This window comes from Schistocerca nitens, chromosome 2, assembly GCF_023898315.1.
Source record: "Schistocerca nitens isolate TAMUIC-IGC-003100 chromosome 2, iqSchNite1.1, whole genome shotgun sequence".
In the NCBI taxonomy this organism is placed as follows: Eukaryota; Metazoa; Arthropoda; class Insecta; order Orthoptera; family Acrididae; genus Schistocerca; species Schistocerca nitens.
Window position 1 is genome coordinate 316,094,141 of NC_064615.1, and position 24,560 is coordinate 316,118,700.

The window sequence follows — 24,560 nt, forward strand, 5'->3', positions numbered from 1 at the left end:
AGACAGAACGCAGGTCAGCTTCGGAGATGCCTATCTCCAGAAGCGGTTTCCGCATCGCCTGTTTGGCCAGCCTGCCGACAAGTTCATTGCCGGGGATTCCAGCGTGTCCTGGGGTCCACACAAACACTACGGAGCGGTGGGACTGTTCCAGGGCACAGCTGGACTCCTGAATGGACGCTACCAGAGGTTGGCGAGGGAAGCACTGGTCGATAGCTTGTAGGCTGTTCAATGAGTCAGTACACAGGAGAAATGACATGCCAGGGAATGAGCGGATGTGCTCAAGAGCACGAGAGATGGCCGCCAGCACTGCAGTGACAAACTGCAGCCAACTGGCAAGGAGTGCTGCTCAACATGTCCTCCATGAACATATGCGAAGCCTAAGTCACCATCAGCCATTGAGCCGTCGGTGTAAACCACTTCAGAGCCCCAGAACATGTCAAGAATCGAGAGGAAGTGACAGCGGAGAGCAGCGGGGTTAACAGAGTCCTTAGGGCCAGGCAAAAGGTCCAGTCGAAGCTACGACTGAGGTGTACACCATGGAGGCGTATGCGAACGGACCGCAAGCAGAGGTGGTAAAGGGAAGAACTCCAGTTCATAGAGAAGGGACCGCACATGAACTGCAATCATTAGCCCCGATCTGGGCCGCCGATGCGGGAGATGGACCGCTACGGGTGGGAAAAGGAGTTGGTTATTCGGATGCGCAGGGGAGCTATGAATGTGTGCTGCATAACTGGCGAGCAGTTGCACACGTCTGATCTGTAGTGGAGGGACACCAGCCTCCACCAGTATGCTGGTTACCGAACTCGTCCTAAAAGCTCCTGTCTCAAATTGAACCCCACAGTGGAGCACAGGGTCGAGTAAATGCAATGCTGAAGGCGCTGTCGAACCATAAACCACACTCCCATAGTCAATTCGGGATTGGACAAGGGCTCTGCAGAGCTGCAGCAGTGTGCAGCAATCTGTACCCCAATTGGTGTTGCTCAGGCAATGGAGGGCATTGAGGTGCTGCCAGCACTTCTGCTTAAGCTGACGAAGATGAGGGAGCCAAGTCCATCGAGTGTCGAAAACCAGTCCTAGGAATTTATATGTCTCCACAACAGTGAGTAGATTGTCATTAAGGTAAAGTGTGGGTTCCGGATGAACGGTACAATGCCGACAGAATTGCATGACACACGACTTTGCGGCTGAAAACTGGAAGCCAAGGGCTAGAGCCCACGACTGCACCTTGAAGATGGCTCCCTGGGGGTGCCGCTCAGTAACAACAGTACTGGAGCAGCAGTACGAAATGCAGAAGTCATCTGCATACAGAGAAGGTGAGACGGATGGCCCGATTGCTGCTGCTAGACCATCAATGGCCACTAAAAATAGAGAGACACTCAATACAGAGCCCTGCGGGACTCTATTCTCCTGGATATGGATGGAACTATGGGAGTCACCAACTTGGAAATGGAAAGTATGGAGCGACAGGAAGTTTTGGATAAAAATCAGGAGCTGTGCCGAGGCATTGTGCAAGGGCACTGAGGAGCTCCCACTCTGTAAATGGGGTGTTATAGGATCACTGCAGCATGTAGTCAATGAGAGGACATTCCGTTCCAGCCGCCATTTGAGTGTGTGAAAGACTGGGGGTCAATTCTCTGATGCAGAGGCTCGATCAAAGTGCTCGGCAATCCCGTTTGCGTCAGAACATAACTTGCCATTTATGGTAACACCGAAGACAGCTGTTGGGGCCAGGTACCCGAAAAGAAGTTTGATCTTTGTCCAGACTTGGGAAGGTGCCGTGTGGCACCCAATGGTGGAGACATATCCCTCCCGACACTCCCTTCTTCCGTCGTTTGGTAAGGTAGCAGGCACGGGCACGGAGCCGTTTAAAGGCTTTGAGGTGCTCCAGGGAAGGGTGCCACTTATGCTGCTGTAGAGCTCGCTGACACTCCTCAATTGCTTCAAGGACTTCCGGCGATCACCGACGGAGTGCCTTACACCTTGGGCAGCCTAAAGAGAGAGGGATCGCATTTTCTGCAGCAGAAACAACTGTGCTAGTCACCTACTCAACCATCACATCGATGTTACCGTGTGGGGGAGATTCAGCGGTGACAGCAGAGGTGAAAGTTCCCCAGTCCACCTTGTTCAAAGCCCATCTGGGCAGGCGTCGGTGTGCCTGACACTGGGGCAGTGACAGGAAGATGGGAAGTGGTCACTACCACACAGGTCATCATGTGCTCTCCAGTGGATAGATGGGACAAGTCCTGGGCTGCAAACTGATAAATCAATGGCCAAGTAATTACCATGAGTCACACTGAAATGTATGGTGGCCACAATATTTAAGAGGCAGAGGTCAAATTGCGACAGTAAAGTTTCGATATCTCTGCCTCAGCCAGTACGCATGGTACCACCCCACAAGGGGTTATGGGCATTAAAATCTCCCAGAAGTAGGAAAGGTTTAGGGAGTTGATGAATCAGTGCAGCTAATACATTCAGGGGTACTGCACCATCTGGAAGAAGATATACACCACAGGCAGTTATTTCCTGCACCTTCCTTATTCTGACAGCCACAGCTTCAAGAGGGGTTCGAAGGGGCACATGTTCACTACATACCGAGTTTAGGACATAAACGCAAACTCCACCTGACACTCGATTATAGTCGCTACGGTTACTGTAATATCCCTTATAGCTGCAGAGGGCAGGGGTCTGCTTTGCTGGGAACCAGGTTTCCTGGAGGGCAATGCAGATAGCAGGTTAAAGCTCAACAGTAGCCATAGCTCAGCCAGGAGATGGAAAGAATCGCTGCAATTACACTGGAGGATGATGTCATCGTGAGACTGGGAAGGCATGGAACATTCAATTAGGCAGTTTACACCTCAGGGTCACCTGCTGGCACCGACTTATTACCCGAGCAGTCCATATGCATTCTGTCTGAGGGTCTGGCGAGATATAGGTCGTAAGCAAATGCCAAAATCTCCACCCCATCCTCAGCCGCAGAGCTTGTAGGTAGCGGTGGTATGGGTGCCACCGCAATTTACTTGGTCTTAGAGGTTTTCTTTTTGGATTTCTCTCGCCGCTCCTTGGGTTTTCCTGGCTGGGAGGACTTCACTGGCTCAGTCTCTGGGATGAGCGTGAAGCCATACGACCAGCTGCTTTTGGGCTCTTCAGCCACTGGCGGGTGTCCCGTCTTTCCCACTAAAAAAAACTGGGAAAGGAGTGACCCAAGGGACCCCTTCCTAGCGAGAGAAGCCGAAGAAGACTGATGGTTGGGGGGTGTTGCTCCCGAAGTAGGTGGTGCAGGAGCAATAGGGAGGGAAATGCCCGCCACAGTTCAAGGGAGCAGGTGTAGTCTTCTGGCTCTGAGAGGTAACCTGGGTTGGCGGAGCTGATGGTGCCAGGACTATTGTAGCAGCAGCTTAAGACAATGTCATACGCACAGGATGCAGGTGTTCAAATTTTCTCTTAGCCTCAGTGTAGGTCAGTCTGTCCAGGGTCTTGTACTCCACAATTTTCCTTTCTTTCTGGAGAATCCTGCAGTCAGGCGAGCAAGGCGAATGGTGCTCTCCACAGTTGACACATATGGGAGGCAGGGCACATGGAGTATTGGGATATGCTGGGCGTCCACAATCTCGACATGTGATGCTGAAAGTACAGTGGGAAGACATATGGCTGAACTTCCAGCACTTAAAGCATCGCATCGGGGAGGGATATAGGGTTTTACATTGCACCGGTAGACCATCACCTTGACCTTCTCAGGCAATGTATTACCCTCAAAGGCCTAGATGAAGGCCCGGTGGCAACCGGGTGGTCCTTTGGACCCCAGTGGACACGCCAGACGAAATGTACACATCACCGCTCCAAATTGGGGTGCAGCTCATTGTCGGACTGCAAAAGAAGGTCTCTATGAAATATGATACCCTGGACCATATTTAAGCTCTTACGGCGTGTGATGGTTGCAGAAACATCCCCCAGCGTATCACAAGCGAGTAACTCCTGTGACTGGGCAGAGGATGCTGTTTTGATCAAGACTGACCCAGATCTCATTTTGGACAAGCCCTCCACCTCCCTGAACTTGTCCTATAAATGCTCAACAAAAAACTGAGGCTTCATTATTATGAAAGATTCCCCATCAGCTCTCGAACATACAAGGTACCAGGGTGAATAAGATCTACTGCCATCCTTAGCCTGACGTTCCTCCCATGGTGTGGCCAGGGAGGGGAACGATTTGGGGTCGTACTTCTGTGTGTTGAAGTGAGCTCATGATCGCTTAGAGATTGCAGGTGTTTCACCATGAGCAAGAGATGATGGACTACACTTCATCGCGTGTCATCAGCCCTGATGCCACGCACTAAAACCAGGGGCCCTCCCCATGGAGGCCACCCAGCCGCAGCATAGGCCACCTGGCAGGATGGCATTTGCCAGGAGTCCTGATGCCCCCATGGGGATGGGCATCTACCCCTTGGCATACATGGCTAAAGACCTCAATGCACGATGGACACGATGCACCTTGTACGGCACTCTTCCCCAATTGGCTCACTCTTCAGGGGAGCATCACATAAAGGCTGAAATGTGTGAAACTCCTTTTAGTCGCCTCTTACAACAGGCAGGAATACCTCTGGCCTATTCTAATCCCCAGACCTGCAGGGGGAGAGGTGGGAGTGTGGGATGCCAACTTCTTTCCTCAGTACTATCCTCCCCCCCCCCCCCACTCCCTCTACATTGGCCCCCTGCCTCTATTTATCTGAACCAGTTCAGAAAAATTCCCCACCACAAACAAAAACCTGTCCCGCATCCTGTTCCGTAAATGCTGCCTAAGCCCCTCCCCCCCCCCTCCCCCATAGCCTAACCATAAAAATCCCTATTTCTGCATCCCACCCTTCCTTCCACAGTAACCATCTTTTCAGATTCCGCTAGTCCCTTTCCCTCACAAACCTGGTTCTACAAAAAAAATCTCTATGGCACAGGCATCCCTGAACCACCTCCACTCCCTCTGCAAAATACTGTTACTATGCAATCACCACTGCCTACATCTCATCACACAGGCTGGTCACCCATGGTAGACACATCTGCAGTGATAAGAACACTCTCACCCAGTACGCTGAAGGCTGCACAAAGGCTTTCGCAGACAGGCAATAACTTCTTGATTCCCAAACAGGTCTCCCGTGCCATATCCTCACACATACCTGATCCTCTAATGCATCGTAAGAACCAACCATAAAGACCCGCCTCCTTGTCATGTACTACCACCCCGGACTGGAATGACTGCACCATGTCTTTCGTCAGGGTTTTGGTTATCTATCATGCCCTGAAATGACAGACATCCTACCCAAGATATATACAACCACCCCCCATCCAACCTACTCAACATCCTAGTTCATCCCTAACCCACTCCCTCTCCCAAACCCCTGCCACAGGGATCATACTTCTGTGGAACCTCCAGATGCAAGACCTGCCCAATCTGCTCACCCAGCAACAACCTCCCCAGTCTCGCCACAGGCTTATACTACCCCATCAGAGGCTGGGCCACCTGTGAAAGCAGCCATGTTACATACCAGCTCTGCTGCAACCACTGCACAGCATTTTACACTGATATGACAACCAACCTGGCGTCAACTAGAATGAATCGCCACCACCAAACTACTGCCAAAAACAAGCTTGACCACTCAGTGGCACAACACTCAGCAGAGAGTAACATGCGAGATTTCTATAGCTGCTTCACAACCTGTGCCATCTGGATCCTCCCCACCACCATCATCAGCTTTCCAGGCTGTGCAATGGGAGCTATCCTTACAGCGCATCCTTTGCTCCAGTAACCTTACTAAGATAACTCGTTGCCCCCCCCCCCCCTCCCATGTGTGTTGTGTTGCCTACATCAGCTAGTTGCATGCTGTTATCTCAAGCCCTAGCCTATGAAATTGCATGCCCAGCTGTCCACCACCTGCCCTCTCTACCTGCATCCCTAGATAGCCCACAGCCAAACTCTGTACCTTTTGTTTGTGTACCTATTGATGACGCAGCACTTCTGCCTTTCAGTGAGTCGTCTCCTTTATTCCTCAATAATTCGTTATATCATTTTCTCGTTATTTGAAAACAATTTTCCACATAAGCTAATCAGTAAGAACTTTAAATGGCTACATAAGAAAACCATGGATCTCTAGAAGGTTAAGGAAAAAGGATGTTTTATCCACTGGAAAGAACAAGTAAAGATTCTGCAATAGCTGCACACTATGAGAACTACTCTAAATTCTTAAGAAATATTAATAAAAATCAAGGAACATGCATGTTACGCCAGGACTTAAAATTCTGGCAACAGAGTCAAGGCTACATGGAAAGTAGTGAAACAAGACATAGAGCAACAAGCCATGGAAAAGAATAAAATCATTATTAACTTTAATGGAAAGGCTATAAATGACCCGTAACAGGTGGTAGACATGTTTAACTATCATTTCTTAAATGTATTAGAAAATAAAGGGACAAAATGTCCTAGAAAAAATGGAAAGAGTATGATGAACAAGCAACTTGCATAAAAACTCAAGACTACGAAAAAAGCTATTGGCCCAATATCTGCTAAGGGTCTGTAGAAAAATGATTACAAAATTTGAAAAGGCAGATTCTTCTGAAAAACAGTGTGGAAGAGAGATAAGAGCAGTTGATACAGTGTCTGTCTAAAATGTGGTCCCACCACTGCAGGAGGGGTCAAGCGGTGGTGTGCAAACATGCAGTGAGTGCATGGGGAATTGCCTGAACATTGGACGCGCCTGCAGCACGGTGAATAAAATCCTACAAAACATTCTGCACTGCTATTCATACAAAATCATCCATGTTCAGGAGTTACTTCTTGCTGACCTGCCAGCAAGACAAATGTTCACTGTGGAATTTCTGGCTCAAGCGGAAGTGGACAATGAACAATCAATGAATATTCTATGGGAAGACAAAGGCGATTTCCATCTCTGAGAACATGTCAAAATGCAGAACTGCAGAATATGGGTGATTGAAAATTCAAATGCACATCAACCAGTCCCTCTTCAGTCTGCAAAGGTGATAATGTGGTATGGATTGATGACATCTACATCTATATGAATACTCTGCAAATCACATTTCAGTGCCTGGCAGAGTGTTCATCGAACCACCTTCACAATAATTTTCTATTATTTCAATCTAGTACAGCGTGCATAAAAAACAAACACTTATATCTTTCTACGCGAACTCTGATTTCCCTCATTTTATGATGATCATTTCTCTCTAAGTAGGTTGATGACAACAAAATATTTTTGCATTCAGAGGAGAAAATTGGTGACTGAAATTTCGTAGGAAGATTCTGCTGCAGCGAAAAACGCCTTTGTTTTAATTATGTTCACACCAAATCCTGTATCATTTCAGTGACACTCTCTCACCTACTTCGCAGTAATACAAAATAATGCTGCCCTTCTTTGAACTTTCTTGATGTACCCTGTCAATCTGATCTGGTAAGAATCCCACACCGCACAGCAGTATTCTCAAAGTGGACGGACAAGGGCAGTGCAGGCAGTCTCTCTAGATATGTTACCTTTTCTAAGTGTCCCACCAATGAAACAGTGTCTTTGGTTAACCTTCACCACAACATTTTCTATGTGTTCCTCCCAATTTAAATTGTTCGTAATTTTAATTCCTAAGCATTTAGTTGAATTTACAGCCTTTAGATTTCACTGATTTATTGTGTAATCAAGTTTAAAAGATTCCTTTTAGCACTGATGTGGATGACCTCACACTTTTCGTTATTTATGGTCAATTGCCAATTTTCGCACCATATAGATATCTTTTCTAAATCATTTTGCAATTTGTTTTGATCTCCTGATGACTTAACTAGTCGATAAACAACAGCAACATCTGCAAACAACCTAAGATGGCTGCTCACATTGCCTCCCAAATTGTTTATGTAGATAAGGAACAGCAATGGGCATATAACACTGCCTCGGGGGAACTCCACAAATCACATCTGTTTTACTCGATGACTTCCCATCAATTACTACAAACTGTGACCTCTCCAACAGTAAATCACAAATCCAGTCACATAACTGAGATGATATTCCATACGCATGCAATTTAACTACAAGCCGCTTATGTGCTACCGTGTCAAAAACCTAGAAATCTAGAAATACGGAATCAATCTGAAATCCCTTGTCAACAGCACTCAAGGCTTCATGTGAATAACAGGCCAGTAGTGTTTCACAAGAACGATGTTTGCTAAATCTGTGTTGACTGTGAGTTAATGGACCATCCTCTTTGAGGTAATTCATAATGTCTGAACACAATATATGTTCAAAATTTTAAACATGGCTGCGAAACAGCAACTGAGTAATTCAGAATAGATAGAAAATATATGTTCCATGATCCTGCTACATATCGATGTTAGGTATATGGGCCTGTAATTTAGTGGATAACTCCTACTACCTTTCTTGAATACTGGTGTGACGTTGTGCAACTTTCCAGTCTTAGGGTACAGATCTTTTGTCGAGCAAACATTTGTATATGATTGTTAAGTATGGAGCTATTGTATCAGCATACTCTAAAAGGAATCTAAATGGTATACAGTCTGGATTGGAAGACTTGCTTTCATTAAGTGATTTAAGTTGCTTCACTACTCTGACAATATCTACTTCTATGTTACTCATGTTGGCAGCTGTTCTTGATTCAAATTCTGGAATATTTACTTCGTCGTCTTTGGTGAAGGAATTTCGGAAGACTGTGTGTGCTAAGTAACTCTGCTTCGGCAGCACTGTCGTCTATAGTATTTCCACTGTTAATTGCACAGAGGAAGTGTTGATTCTGTCTTGCTGCTAGCATACTTCACTTACGACCAGAATCTCTTTGGATTTTCTGCCAGGTTTCGAGACAAAGTTCCACTGTATTATAAGCACCTCACATTGAAGTCTGCACTAAATTTCGAGCTTCTACATCTACATCCATACTCTGCAAGCCACCTGACGGTGTGTGGCAGAGGGTACCCTGAGTACCTCTATCAGTTCTCCCTTCTATTCCAGTCTCGTATTGTTCGTGGAAAGAAGGATTGTCGGTATGCTTCTGTGTGGGCTCTAATCTCTCTGATTTTATCCTCATGGTCTCTTCGCGAGATATACGTAGGAGGGAGCAATATACTGTTTGACTCCTCGGTGAAGGTATGTTCTCGAAACTTCGAAACTTCAACAAAAGCCCGTACCGAGCTACTGAGCGTCTCTCTTGCAGAGTTAATCCGTCATCTCCGTAACGCATCCGCGATTACTAAATGATCCTGTAACGAAGCGCGCTGCTCTCCGTTGGATCTTCTCTATCTCTTCTATCAACCCTATCTGGTACGGATTCCACACCGGTGAGCAGTATTCAAGCAGTGGGCGAACAAGCGTACTGTGACCTACTTCCTTTGTTTACGGATAGCATTTCCTTTGGATTCTTCCAATGAATCTCAGTCTGGCATCTGCTTTACCGACGATCAACTTTATATGATCATTCCATTTTAAATCACTCCTAATGTGTACTCCCAGATAATTTATGGAATTAACTGCTTCCAGTTGCTGACCTGCTATATTGTAGCTAAATGATAAGGGATGTTTCTTTCTATGTATTCGCAGCACATTACACTTGTCTACATTGAGATTCAATTGCCATTCCCTGCACCATGCGTCAATTCGCTGTAGATCCTCCTGCATTTCAGTACAATTTTCCATTGTTACAACCTCTCGATACACCACAGCATCATCTGCAAAAAGCCTCAGTGGACTTCCGATGTCATCCACAAGGTCATTTATGTATATTGTGAATAGCAACGGTCCTATGACACTCCCCTGCGGCACACCTGAAATCACTCTTACTTCGGAAGACTTCTCTCCATTGAGAATGACATGCTGTTTTCTGTTATCTAGGAATTCTTCAATCCAATCACACAATTGATGTGATAGTCCATATGCTCTTAATTTGTTCATTAAACGACTGTGGGGAACTGTATCGAATGCCTTGCGGAAGTCAAGAAACACGGCATCCACCTGTGAACCCGTGTCTACGGCTCTCTTAGTCTCGTGGAGCTTCTGTAACACATTGCCGATCTTGGAGATTTTATGTCCCTTTAAATCTGGCATGTTTTTTTTTTTCACTATTTCTGCAATAATGTTCTGACCATGTCTGTGTACCGAGGAGGATCAGTTCCACTGTTTATTAATTTAATTGGTACAAATCTCTCAATTGCTGCCAATACTATTTCTTTGAATTCAAACCACATCTGATCTACACCTACATTGTTAATTTGGAAGGAGTGGAGATTATCTCTCAGAAAGGCGTCAAGTGAATTTTTATCTGCTTTTTTGAATAGGTATATTTTTCGTTTATTTCTGTAGGATTATCATTTATCATAGGGCCATATTTTTTCGAGGAGATTATTCATGCAGGTCCTCTTACACATACTGTCCCTGGTAAATGCTGACAGAGTCTTTTGCACAGTCATTCCAATCCTTCAACAGCATGGATGTGTGCGGTAGGATCATTTTTATGTAATATGGTGCTCCTCTGCACAGTGGACAGTCAGTGAAGTGGAAGCTGTAGAGGCATTTTGGAAATGCTAGAGTTTATCAGTCATCATTTCCCTACAGCCTGGCCATCCAGACCACCTGTTCTTAATATGTGTGACTTCTGCCTGTGGGGTTATCTGAAAGATGTCAGGTCCAGTGCTCCAATTACAAATGTAGCTGAACTGAAAACATGCTATGCACAATGTGGTACGACTCCACACACCGTCAGGTGGCTTGCGGAGTATGGATGTAGATGTAGACTGCCATGGTGGATGGGATTATCTAACTCACAGTGCCACAACAGTTGACTACCAAACTTGTGCCATCATCAATTCTGAACAGTTTGGGTAGTGTGCTGTGCAACTCAAACCATAGCCGCCACATTGTGATTCATCTGTCATTTGTAGCCAACCCCATTTATATCTACTGGTTCATTTTTTTAATATTTTTATTTTGTTCTATGGCATTTCTCCTTGAGTCAATAATGCACTGTTCAAATTTGACATCATTCTGAACAATGGTTCTCTATCAAAAGTGTTTTGAAACTGGAACTGTAATTATGAATACCTTGTATAACAAGCAGAATTAGTTCTTTTTGCAAATGACAATAGTATTTTAATCAACCCAGCCAAACATACAGCAACAGTACGCAACATTCTTAACACTATTATTTAGTGGTTTTCGGCAAATAACCTCAATCTCAAGGTCAAAAAGACACAACATTTTCAGTTCTGCAAATCTAGATGTACTACATCAACACACGGCGAGCAAGTAATAAATAGGGTATAAAAGTCAAAAATTTTAAGTGTCCGTATTAATGAGAATTTAAACTGGAAAAATACATTTTGGAACTCCAAAAAAAACTTCAGCCACATTTGCGCTTTGAATTATTGCAAATCTTGGGGAGCGGCAAATCAGTAAGTTGACATATTTTGCGTATTTTCATTCAGTAATGTGATATAGGATGATGTTATAGGGTAACTGAACTTTAAGAGGAAGTCTCCACTGGTCAAAAATTTGCTGTAAGAATAATATGTGGTGTTCATCCATGATCATCTTGTAGACATATTGAGATTTTCACTCTGTAGCGGAGTATGTGCTGATATGAAACTTCCTGGCAGATTAAAACTGTGTGCTGGGCCAAGACTCGAACTCGGGACCTTTGCCTTTTGAGGGCAAGTGCTCTACCAACTGAGCTACCCAAGCACGACTCACGCCCCATCCTCACAGCTTTACTTCTGCCAGTACCTCGTCTCCTACCTTCCAAACTTTACAGAAGCTCTCCTGTGAAAGGCAAAGGTCCCGAGTTAGAGTCTCGGCCCGGCATACAGTTTTAATCTGCCAGGAAGTTTTGTAGACAATGTTTAACAAGATGGATATTGTGACTATTGCTTCACGGTATATTTATTCCCTCATGAATTTTGTTATAAATAACTCACTGTAGTTCAAAACGCATAATGATGTACATAATTACATCACCAGAAAAAAAAAATGAAATTCATTACTCCACATTAAAGTTGTCTTTAGCACAAAAAGGGATGCACAATGCTGCCAACAAAATTTTTGATCACTAACCCAATGATACAAAAATGTCTGACAGGCTGCACAGTTAAATCTGAGAACAAACTGAAAAAGTTCCTCCTTCGGAACTCCTACCATTCCACAGAATATTTCCTAATTTTGTAATGTGTAAAAGGTAATGGGTAGGAATTATTAACTCACAACTGTAATTTAAAAAACACATATGATCAGCTTTTATGGCCATATTTACATATTAATGTGTAATAGGAATGTAAATTGACTCATTTTACATCTTTACAATTACTCGTATGAATGAGCCACAGAACATGAAACTAAATAATTAACTACCAGGCAGGGATGTTAAACTCTACACGTCTCCTCCCCTTTCGTAGAGTGAAAAATTCATTCTATGTACAAGGTTTATCAACAATGTAGGAAAAGAGACTGCTACTTGCTGTAAAGAAGACACGTTAAGTTGCAGACAGGCATAATTGAAAGACACTTACAAAGCTTTCAGCCACAGCCTCCATCAATAAAACTGAGAAAAGAAAGACAGATACACACACTACTCATACACACAAGCAAGTGTACCTCATGCACGCAACTCCAGTAGCTCAGGCCAGAATGCCTGGCATATTTCTCTCTCTCTCTCTCTCTCTCTCTCTCTCTCTCTCTCTCTTTCTGTGGCTACAATTTGCTGCCAGAATTTTTGATATCATAAAGAAAACACTAGAGATAAAGCACCCGAAGACTCTCAGGAGAGATATCGAGCTTATATAAATTTCCTCCATCTGATGGAAACAACAATATTTATGGATTAAGAGAGGAAGTCAGTACAGACACAAGGTTAAGGGAGATACAATAGGAGAGAGTGGAAGGGAACTCAAAGAGAGGTATATGTAAGATCAAACAATACAGTTTTGCATCTAGTAAAAATTCTGACTAAAATGCCTCTAACTTGTTACTTTCCAATACAATGTGAAAACACAGTACTTATTTCTCCTACCTGGTATAAAGAAACTTCTTGAATTAAAGGAAAATGAGCTTTCCCAGAAAAAATGTGCACATGTTTATCAGTTTCGCCATTCTTGAATAAGTTCTTCATGATAAACTTTGTAACATAATTCTTCCCACCGCCCGGCCAGCCATGAAAGCTCATCACTAAAGGTTTATGATTATTACCTTTCACATGACTTCTTATCGCATTGACAATTAAGTCATGAGCTATGTGTTGCCCATACAGTTTTTCTGCCAGTTCATAATCCAAACCTGAAAAAGGAAAGAGAATAACAATAACAATCATTTAATGGGGGTTCTTTCAAACTAACCTTAATACAAATAGTTTCATTACAAGAATCAGCTTTAAAGATAGAAAATAAACTCTTCTATCTCTCACATATGGTGATAAAATTCAAATAAACATTAAAAAATTCACGATACAATGACTTAACATCTTCATTACATGACAAGTAGCAAACTATTCCTTTCATAAGATGGTCATTATTCCATCCTCGATTTCCATTGTTTGAAACATTAAGAAACATCTGTTAAGATTGTTCTACAACTGGTATCAATGAAAAAAAGATAGGTGTTTAGTGTCTCTTCAAGACTGTGTCCATTATACCCTCCATTAACTTAGAAGGAAAATGTACTTGTAAGTGCATAATTGATAAAAGTATTTTTCTATAGTTAGTGGATAAATATTTACAAAGTGCCCAGTGATGATGCCAGGTTCCAATTTGACAGCTTGCCTGAATGCTGCAGAATAAGGCTGTCACCCTGGGACTATATGTGTAGAAGAAATATGAATACATAAACTAAAAGCAATTAAGTGTAGCTGTAGAATTACTATTTGCAGAAAAAGGTTGGTCAATGATGGACATCCAGTCCAGTTGGAATAGGACACGAGATTAAGTACACCATAATCTGGATGAAAGAAATATTCATGTGTTTGTCTTAAGTTGTTTATCTAAACCACATGAAACACGGACCAGTATGGATGCACACAAATCTGAATAATATTATTCCAGAAAATGAGCCAGTGTCTTGATGTGCTGAGTTGATGGATCTGATGAAGGCACAATTACTATATCAGATGAAAAAAATTAATGATTCCCTAACACAACACAACAGAAACATATCTGTTCTGTAATGTTCAACATTAATGTCGTAAGTACTCCACCCACTGTCTTGTCAAGTAACACTGTACCGCACATTTAAGTAAACTTACTCATTTCACACAATGTTATCAGTCAACTGCAGGGGCATCCATGCTAAGATCCCCGAATAGTCCTGCTTTTTTAAAGTAATGATACTCACAAAGTATCAGGAACAGAAAGTTTACCGGAATTGGAAGTGATCAGCAGCAAAATACTAAATTCTGATTGGAATACATATCCCAAGGATAGGACAGGATAGGATAGGATAGGTACCACAGATGGTGGTATATTTATTGACATAAAGACCTCTATAGTATATCGTGAAGTTATTAAAGATACTGAATGTGGAATAGTCTGGCTAAAGGTAAAGATCAACGGTGAGTAAAACATGGTAATCTGACACTTTTATGGATCACCTGTGTCAGGAGATGCAGTGGCAGGGCCTTCAGACATAACTTAGAGAATACCCGAGGAAGTTTTCTGATCATGCTACTGTAATATGGCGAGACTTAAAATATTCCAGATATGGGGAAGTCGTGCAATTAAAGCAGTTGGGTCCTTCCATGTGAAACCAACCAATGGTCTGGTTCTTGACGTCTCACAATTTGATACATTTTTATAAATTGGGAGCAGTAGTTGCCTGCATGAAAAACCTCAAATTAATTAATTTTTTCTTTTTTGAATTTTATGTTTTCGAATTATTAATATCAAAAGGTTCCAAAATTATGTGATTTTTGCCACATTTTGAGACCTTATTTGACTTTTAACATTTGAATTGCACCATTTTATTCAGTTTCTTTTAAGGTTTGAAGAATTTAAAACTTCAATAAATTTATATAATGTGTGTTGTCAAACCAACATCTTTTGAAGTTCTTCAAATTTCAGAATCTGAATTCATCTCTTTTTTGAAAGAAAAAAAGAAAAAAAATAGTCACATACTATTTGTTAGTGTATGAGCCAGATTTCATGATGATATTTGTGAACATGTTACAATAAATTTTATTTTGCTAGCGAACTTAGTATCCAGCATGTAGTATGTAGGACTTTGTGCTCATTATTATGCTGTAATAGAAAGATCAAAGGATGAAAACAAAACAAGGCTGTACCATCACTTATTTTTTATTTCATGACTACTGATTTATTAGATTATCAGAATCCTACATTTAAATTTTGAATCACTTTTAGCTTTCCCTGTTAACTGTGAAAATATTTTAACACACACCATAACAAAACACACTCAATAAAGACAATAAATAATTAAGTTAACTATACCTTTATTTTACAAGTATAATAATATTAATTGATATTATTAATTAAAAATTCCCAAAGCTGTTACTCTTTAGTATTGTGTTATTTGAGTGCCTCGCAATAAGACAATACCTATTCATCTTCAACAAGAAAAACATTACGGTGATCCAATTACAATCTCATTAGAGTCTAAGATTATATATTACAGCCTTGTTTTAAATGATGTAACCTTGTCCTCTCAAGCAATATTACTGATATTACAACATAGTCTTTTCCAAAATAATCTATGATCTTCTTTGCATCTCTGCACCTAATAGTCTGTATGTTTTTCCAGTGGAAGCTGTGGGGCATATTTAGCAAAATATGATGTCTTTTGGAACAAACAATTTATCTGGTCTTCTTTGGTATGAAGAAGAAGGAACTGATCCACAAGGATGCACAAATATGAGGTTTACTTCTCTTTGTATTCCAACTCTCAATAGCACACAAGCTGTCCACCTTTTGTTGTCACAACAGTGACAAATACTACAATCTGTTCAAAAGGCATGGCATCTGCATCTGTGTCAAGTTGAATTTTACGAGCATCAAAATCCTTAAAATCATAAATGACTTTTGGTTTAACCAAGGCTTTGCTCACGGGAGTAATTGTATGATATTTCTGACTCCCTATGGCCGCTAATGCTTCATAAGATCTTTTTGTCTAGCTCATTTCTTCTGCAACATGCTCGCCATTTGCCACATTGAAAAAAAGACTAATGGGATATTTGCTTAACACGATTCCAACAGTTGGAAGGGAGTTAATATTTATTATTGTAACTAAGTGTCCGCCCCTGGTAGCTGAATGGGCAGCGTGACGGGTTGTCAATCCTCTGGGCCCTGGTTCGATTCCCGGCTGGGTCGAGGAATTTTCTCCCCACCCAAGGACTGGGTGTTGTGCTGTCATCACCATCCTCTTATCATACTCATCGACTGCAGGGCGCCGATGTGGCATCAAATTGAAAGACCGGCACCCAGCGAACGGTCTGCCTGATGGAGGGGGGGGGGGGGGGGGCCCTAGCCATAATACTAAATAAATAAATTTTAACTGAAAGATCCTCTGGTTGCAAGGATGTATTAAAAATACAAGATTGATTTTGAGACTCCCAGCCCAATCTTAAGACATATAATAATATATACATCTACTTTTGTTAGGTATTATTTTCCCCGAATTACAGATGACTGTCATTGCCAATCTGGAAATGTGCAAGATCCGAATCAACAACACCACACTAAATGACACTGGTAGTCTACTGACGACCACTGCCTTGTAATTTTGTGTGGTGTTGTGAATGAAGCTCTTGCATGTTTGGTGATCAGTGATAAGAGCCAGCTGAGAATTCCAGAAAAAATAACACGTAACATCAATTAAATATACAGGGTGTCCCATTTATCTTGACCACCCTAAATAACTGTTTATCCAGACACAAATTACAAAATTTTTCAAGCAAATGTTCTTTAGCCATCAGGGGGACATCAGTCAGCATGACAGCCTTCATTGGAGCTTTGTTTTTTACAAAGATATGAACAGTGGTATGACTTTTTTTAAATGGCGTGCTGTAATTTTTATTCGGTAATTCATTTCCTCTCCTAAATACTTATCTAAAAATGTATCACAGTGTACCATTCACTGAAATACAATGTTATTAATTAGTAACACAACATTGACGTTGGCGCTCCCAGCACTTAGTGCAGGTACTCGGGCTCATGGAACACATCCACGAGCTGACGTTGACAAAGGACAAATACAAACATAAATAGAATGCACATCAGTGATTCCATCTACCATAGTCAGTTGTGTGAGTAGAATGTACACCAACGAAATCCTACTCGTCTTTGGGGAATGTAAGATAGCAGAACAGTAATTGCAATACTGTTTTCTTATGCATGGGAACATTTAGTACTGTACGGGTACATTTAGTACAGTAGTTTAGTTGGAAGGGAGTTAAAATTTATTATTGTAACTAAGTCCGCCTCTGGTAGCTGAATGGGCAGCGTGACGGGTTGTCAATCCTCTGGGCCAGGGTTCGATTCCCAGTTGGGTCGACGAATTTTCTCCACCCAAGGACTGGGTGTTGTGCTGCCATCACCATCATCTTATCATACTCATCGACTGCAGGTCGCCGATGTGGCGTCAAATTGAAAGACCGGCATCCAGCGAACGGTCTGCCCGACGGGGGGCCCTAGTCATACTGTTGTGTGGAGTAGACATACAGTAAAGGCTATCCTTCCTACACAGTGCATCAACATAACATTTCTTTTATTGTTGTTGTTGAAGGTAGGTGAAATGCTATGCAAGCAACGGAACTGTACAGACAGCGATATCCTGACGAGAACCCACCTTCCCGAAGGATGTTTTCTTGTCTTGTTGTGACCCTTCAGGAAACGGGAAGCTCCAACCCATGATAACATAATCGTTGTAGCACTCACACAGACGAAGCTGCCGAAGTTACTGTTCTCACTTCCATTGCAGTGAATCCACATGTGAGCATACATATGACAGCTTGAACACGAGACTGGCGTTCCTAAAACCAGTGTACATCGTATTCTTACACATCACCAGTTCCATCCTTACCATGTACACTTACATCAAGAATTGCATGGAAATGATTTCCAGAATCATGTACAGTTCTGTCAGTGGGCACAGCAGCAAATCTTCACCAACCCGAACTTCTTTTCCTGTGTTCTATTTACCAACGAATGTTCCTTCTCAAACAAAGGACAGGTAAATACAAGGAACATGCATTATTGGTCCAGCGAGAACCCACGATGGCTTAGACAGATGGAACATCAGTGTCAGTGGAGAGTTCACGTCTGGTGTGGGATGCTTGGTACTACAATTATTGGCCCTTATTTCATCAATGGTAGTCTAAACAGCACAGCATATGCCAACTTCCACAGACTGGTTCTTCCTCCTCTTCTGGATGAAGTGCTGCTAAGAACCAGAATAATTATGTGGCATCAACACGATGGATGTCCAGCACATAATGCCTTGCGTGCACGTCATGTTCTGAATGTAAGGTATCCTGCCAGATGGATTGGTCGAGGAGGAAGATTTACTTTGCCTGCTAGGTCTCCAGATTTAAATCATCTGGATTTTTTTTCTTTGGGGATGCATTAAAGACGTTGTCTATCACGATATCCCAACAACTCCAGAGGACATGCAGGAACATATCGTGCTTACTTGTAACTCTCTTCATCAGGCAACACTGGAAGCAGTAAATAATTCTTTCACTCAACGAGTGCACCAGTGTATCAGTGTCCAGGGTCACCACTTTGAGCACCTTTGAATGTTCTACTCCTGGGCAATGGTACAGGAGAGTCAAAGTCAATTTTGTGTTATGTTTTGACTTGGTTTTCATTTGTTTTCTGACAACTCCAGCAAGTGAACGAGTTTGTGATCCCGGATTCAAAGTCAATGTTCTGTTATGTAATGTAATTAATAACATTGTGTTTCAGTGAGGCGTATACTGTGATACATTTTTGAATAGATATTTCAGAGAGCAAATGAATTACTGAATAAAAAATACAGGGTGCCATTTAAAAAAAGTCATACCGCTGTTCATATCTTTGTAAAAAACAAAGCTACAATGAAGGCAATCATGCTGATTGATGTCCCCCTGACAGGTAAAGAACATTTGCTTGAAACATTTTGTAATTTGCATCTGGACAAACAGTTATTTAGGGTGGTCAAGATAAATAGGACACCCTGTATATTAACAAGAGTTAATATTCAATTAGTCATAGGATTCTGCAAACTGGCTTTGAATTCAAGCCTTTTTAATGTGCAGCGAACCCCTTTCCATGTGTAGTAGCATAAAAATGCCATTCTGCCTCAATTCCTGTCAAATCTTTAAAATGATGACATAAATTATAAATGTTTTTGAGATTTTTAAATTGTGCTGCAGTGCCATCATTAAAGTAAGAAATTATTTTCAAATTGGGATAAAAATAAAGTTCTGTAAACTCCATTTTAAACTGTTTTATGGCTTGGTTTGTTGCACTGATAATGTGATTAACTGAAGTATGCTTAATTTGTAAAGAATACTTTCATTTTAACATTAGTTTTATGAAGCAGCCTGAAAACTATGTGCTGTTGTGGGACAGCAGGAAAACAGATCTCAGGAAAAATAAAATTTATTCAATATGTTCTCACTAGAATACCATCACGAAATTTGGTGTAAATGTTAAACAGTGCACACCAGACAAATTTTTTCAACAAAAAAATGCAGATTTTGAAAAAAAATTGGTTTGGGAAAATTTATCCTTTTTATTTGAATATAGCCACATAGGCATACTTCTAAAGGCTATAAAAAAAACTGAATAATATGGCAAGTCTATAAGTCAAATGATTTTTGAGGTATGGTCGTGTTAAGGTTCCAAAACATGACAAAAATAGCACAATTGTGGAAACTTTAGAAATTAAATAACTTAAAAATGTAACATCTAAAAATCTTTAATTTCTTATTTTACCTTATTTGGATAGGTAGAACAAAATGACAAAAAAGATCACAAAACTATAAATCATCAAATTTCAAATTTATTTTTTTATTTGTTGATTTCACATGGAATGAACTTGTTGACAGAGAAGAGGATTCATTAGAGTGTGTTCTGGATGTTACCATCGCTATCATTTTGAATAGCTGCCTGCCCCAGATCGGGTCTGTTTGGAATGTCTAGTATGAAAATTACTTCAAGCAAGTAGTTAAAGAACTGATACCTGAGGACAATGTCTTAGACCTTCCAATAACTAACTGCCCCAAACTTTGCAAATCGGTTAACATTGGGGAAGGAAACAAGTGACCATAACGCTGGCCTTATGTAAAGACAGTAAGTGAATCAAAATAACTTATCCAGTCGCTCAGTGCCCAAAAAGGCACCGAACCACAAGATGACATACAGAACACTGATTTCGATCTCCTGAAATTGTACACTACATTTTACTACAATACAGTTGCTCTTTTCAATCACCGAATGAATTTCGATATTGCACATGCTGACATAAGCTATCACAGTGTAGAAAATCAACTAAAACTGCTCAGAAGTGGAAAGGCAACTAGACTGGATGAGACAGCCATAGGGACTAGAGGGAGGGGGGGGGGGGGGGCTTATGGAGATTATGTGAAAGAACTTCCTCCCTTTTAGCGGTCATAGATCATAGATGATTGGAACAAAAAGTCACTGAACACATGCATGTAATTGTAAGCCTACATCACTAATATTAATCGTTGCAGAATTGTGGAACACGTTCTACGCTCACTCATTGTAATTTTTTTTTTTTCTCTCAGAACAAAAGTCTATACTCCAAAATTAAAATGGATTCTGCAAACAGAGAACTTGCAAAACTCCACTTGTTTGTTCACGGGATTGAGAGCACCATAGATAAAGGTGTCCAGGTGGTTCCTCAACTTCTGGAAAGTCATTCAGTACAGTTCTGCACTGTTGTTCAGCAAACAAAATACAAGCTTAACAAGCATCAGACTAGACTTGTGAATGAATTCAGTACATTAATTCAAACAGAACAATACACTGTTCCTAACAGAACAATACTGAATGGTGTCAAGACAACTTCAAGTTAGTTTTGTAAGCCCGTTAATATTTACTTACAATGAATATAAATAGTCGAGAGGATAATGTTGGAGGCTTTGTGAGGCATTCACGAATGATGCAGTTGTCTAAAGGAACACTTGTAACAATGTTTTGTTAATGTGCAAAACGCCAAGCTGCACTGTGCTTTGGGGTTCACTGTAAACTGTAGATCTCCTATAATTGGCCAGGTAGATCACTTCAAAGGTCAAAAGAAGGCAACGGCACACCAACTCCAACAGAACCACACTCAGTAAGGCACTGGGATTGTCTAATCAGCCCTCGATTTGAGAATATTTTTTCTTACATTTAGTAGGGAGCATCAATTGAAACAGAGAATTTTGTCAGGCCAGGATGCATGCTAAACAGGAAGTGCAGTTTCTAGTCTTAGTTCTGACACAAATTGTCAATTGTCATTTCAGACACAAATATTATTCTACATGTGAAGCAATATGGTTTTCTCTCAATACTTTTAGAAAACATTTCTAATTGCACCAACAAAACAAGTTTTGACTGCCATCCAGTGTGAGTTAATGCTGAAAATTATAGGATAAGGGAAAGTGGCTTCGGCAATGATCAGTATAGTGTTGCATTGAACTACTGGAATACAAAAATGTATAAGAGTAGCAGATGTGGTCCATAAAACAATTATCTAATACCACTGATTGTTATCTTAGAACATATTCTTAGCTCTAATAAGATAATCAGGTATCTCAAACAGAATGATGCCATCCATGCCAAACCCATCTCTGACGTTTCTTGCACGACATCATGAAAGGCATGGATCAAGACAATCAGGTTGAAGCAGCATTCCCTTGCTCCCAAAAAGTGTTTCAGTCAGTACCATACTAATGTTTATTAACAAAGGTGCAACATACATGGTATTAAATGAAGTTTGAGACTGGGTTGAAGAATTCTGGGTCTGAAGACACAGCCGGTTATCTTTGATGTAGCACATTCAGCAGATGTAACAGTAATTTCAGGTGTGTACTAGGAGAGTATGGACCCTTGCTGTTCATGTTGTATATTAATGACCTATCAGACTATTAATGGTAACGTCACAATTAATGAAGCAGTTATCTAATGCTTAAATATTAGGTAAAAAAATGCTGCAGAAATATTCTGCCAGATCTTGAAACTTCATAGTGTTGTCAACAATGGCAACTTGCCTTAAATGTTCAGAAATGTCAAACTGTGTTAGTCACAAAATGCAAAATATAGTATATGACAATATCGATGAGTATCAAACGGATCAGTCAACCCATTCAAAAACCTGCATGTCACAAATTGTGGTAACATGGGAAAAAACCTCTTAGGTTAAACTGTAGCAGGTAGCAGAGTTCAGTCCATTGGTAGATTGCTAAAAAGATTGTACTTCATCCACAATGGAGACTGCTTAGAAAACACTGCAAGATGTATGGTTATCCACTTTACAATATTCTTACATTCTAACAGTTAAATATTTGCCACTGTTTAAAACAGGTAATGCGCAATACATTTTTTTGTCATCTTTCCACATGATTCAGTTTCTTCCTTGTACACACAGCAGGCCTATGTGTAACAACAAATGACCACTTAAATTTGGTTTAAACATAAGCCATACACCAGGTTATGGTTCTCTGGGGCTACTCTAAAGGTCCACCCATCATTTTAGTGTGGAGCCCATTATTACACATTAGTCCTGTAAAGCGTCAAAAACCAATCACCACAGATCATGACTGATCAATTTCATTAGTACAAGACATCTCCACTGATGTGCCAAATAAATTTCTCTGGATGGGTCTACAATAAAGGTTCACAGTGTGTAATGTTAATAAGTACATTTCTGTGAAACAATCAGTGCAGTTATAAGTCTCACAATGAACTTGTGACATTATTAGGTAAAATAGTAATGAAAATGTAAAACATAAAGCACACAGGTATAAAACAATGATTTTTTTCGTTTGCTTCAACTGTGAAGGGAAATAGAAAATGTCTCATGACATTCCCAAGCAGTATCCTTACTCTACTCTGTAATACATGTGGGCTCACAGAGCAGAAATGTAAAACAACTATATATGAATGGATGTAAAATTAGTTATTCTAATTCTGTGATAGATATAAAGCAATATTAACAGTAATGAACAGTGAGTGGGTGAAATTTGGTTCTCTCTACTAATCATCTAGAAAATTTCCAGTAAATAACAAAACTGTAAAGCCTGTACTCTTATACTTGTCCCATTCGATCAATATCTTTCGTTCATAATAAACCTCTTATGCAATAAATAAATGTGCGAAAGATTTTGCCCGAGACTTCATTCCCACAAAGCTTCTGCAAGTTCAGTGACTTCATTGAGTGGCTGATTTTTTAAAATTAATCTGTGAACCGATTTGAATTTCATCACTCAAAACACTGAAAAATTAACAACTTAAAATCAATTTTTTACACAGTAGGTGCCAATGAGTTTTCTTTTAATCTAAATAGATTTTTTAGTCTTAGCTAATTATCATGTCTATACATATAATAAAGGACTTATGAAATTAGATAAGCTATGACTATAAATACACGAAAAAAATAATGATTACTTTGTTTTCGTCACCGTCATTCTAGGAAAGCTGTGCCGGCTACTAATATATTTTACATAAGATTACTAATTTAAAGAACTCCGTCCACTGTCCTTTGTATAATCATGATTTTTTCTTTTTTAATACTTACGTGAGACGTCGGCGTTTTCCCACGTAGAATCACAGCATTCGAAAGCTTGACACCAAACTCCAGAAACGACATTTGTTAATCGATCAAAGTACCATGCTTGAATAATGTTAATATGTACATGAGCAACATAAATTATAATTACTACGATACGTTTCATTGCTAAAATTCAACAAATCAACTAAAAATGCACCATCATATACAATTTCTATTTGAAATCTCATTTGTTAAATACCATCCGGTGAACGATTAACAACAGGCATGTTTATCATTCTACATCGACGGGATTCCCCCACGAGGCTACTAATCTAATGTTGGAGGCATATAAAAATCGGTTGCATTCATTCACTCACTTTTAACTACAACATTTTCTACGGTTGTTCAAAAACACTGATTCCGGCGCTCATTGTGCTATATAGTATATAGTATATAGTGTCCACACTGTCCAGTGCATGCCAACTGTAGAGGAAATCCACCACGTCGGCAAGACACTGCGAAAGGACCTTGAAAATGACATAGCTTGTAATCTTAAATGATTAAGCTGCAGCACATGACAAACCCGATCCCTATTACAAGAACTACAGTACATATCACGTGATCAAAACAGTTTTTTCCTTTCAATCAGAAAAAAGTGTCTCGTAGGTAAACAATAATTATGACTGATTTCAGCTAATGAGCGACAGGGGATGGTTTCGACACCCAAACAGTCGCAAAGAGTCAAATATTGTTATTTTTTTAAAAATACATCTCGTATTAGTTGACGTATGCGTTTACATTGACCTTCAAACATGTTGACTGCCAACA

The 24,560-nt window shown here is 40.8% G+C and overlaps 1 protein-coding gene and 1 non-coding gene across 3 annotated transcripts in view; both read right to left on the bottom strand.

The window, feature by feature from the left end:
• LOC126236086 (torsin-1A-like) overlaps positions 1 to 24,262 on the bottom strand; it is an 81,851-nt gene extending 57,589 nt beyond the window's left edge. Inside the window, exons 1-3 of one of the 2 annotated variants that reach the window (XM_049945150.1) lie at positions 23,992 to 24,262; positions 23,760 to 23,855; positions 13,042 to 13,304 (exon numbers count right to left, since the gene is read on the bottom strand). In XM_049945150.1, the coding sequence (XP_049801107.1) occupies positions 13,042 to 13,304; positions 23,760 to 23,855; positions 23,992 to 24,028 (396 nt within the window). In that variant the 5' untranslated portion in view covers positions 24,029 to 24,262. Of the gene's footprint in view, positions 1 to 13,041; positions 13,305 to 23,759 lie in introns of both variants that reach the window. The other variant, XM_049945149.1, reaches the window with a different exon arrangement.
• On the bottom strand, positions 11,647 to 11,721 carry Trnal-caa (transfer RNA leucine (anticodon CAA)). Its single transcript has one exon. It is a non-coding gene; the product is annotated as a tRNA-Leu (tRNA).
• Positions 24,263 to 24,560: the final 298 nt, after the last annotated feature.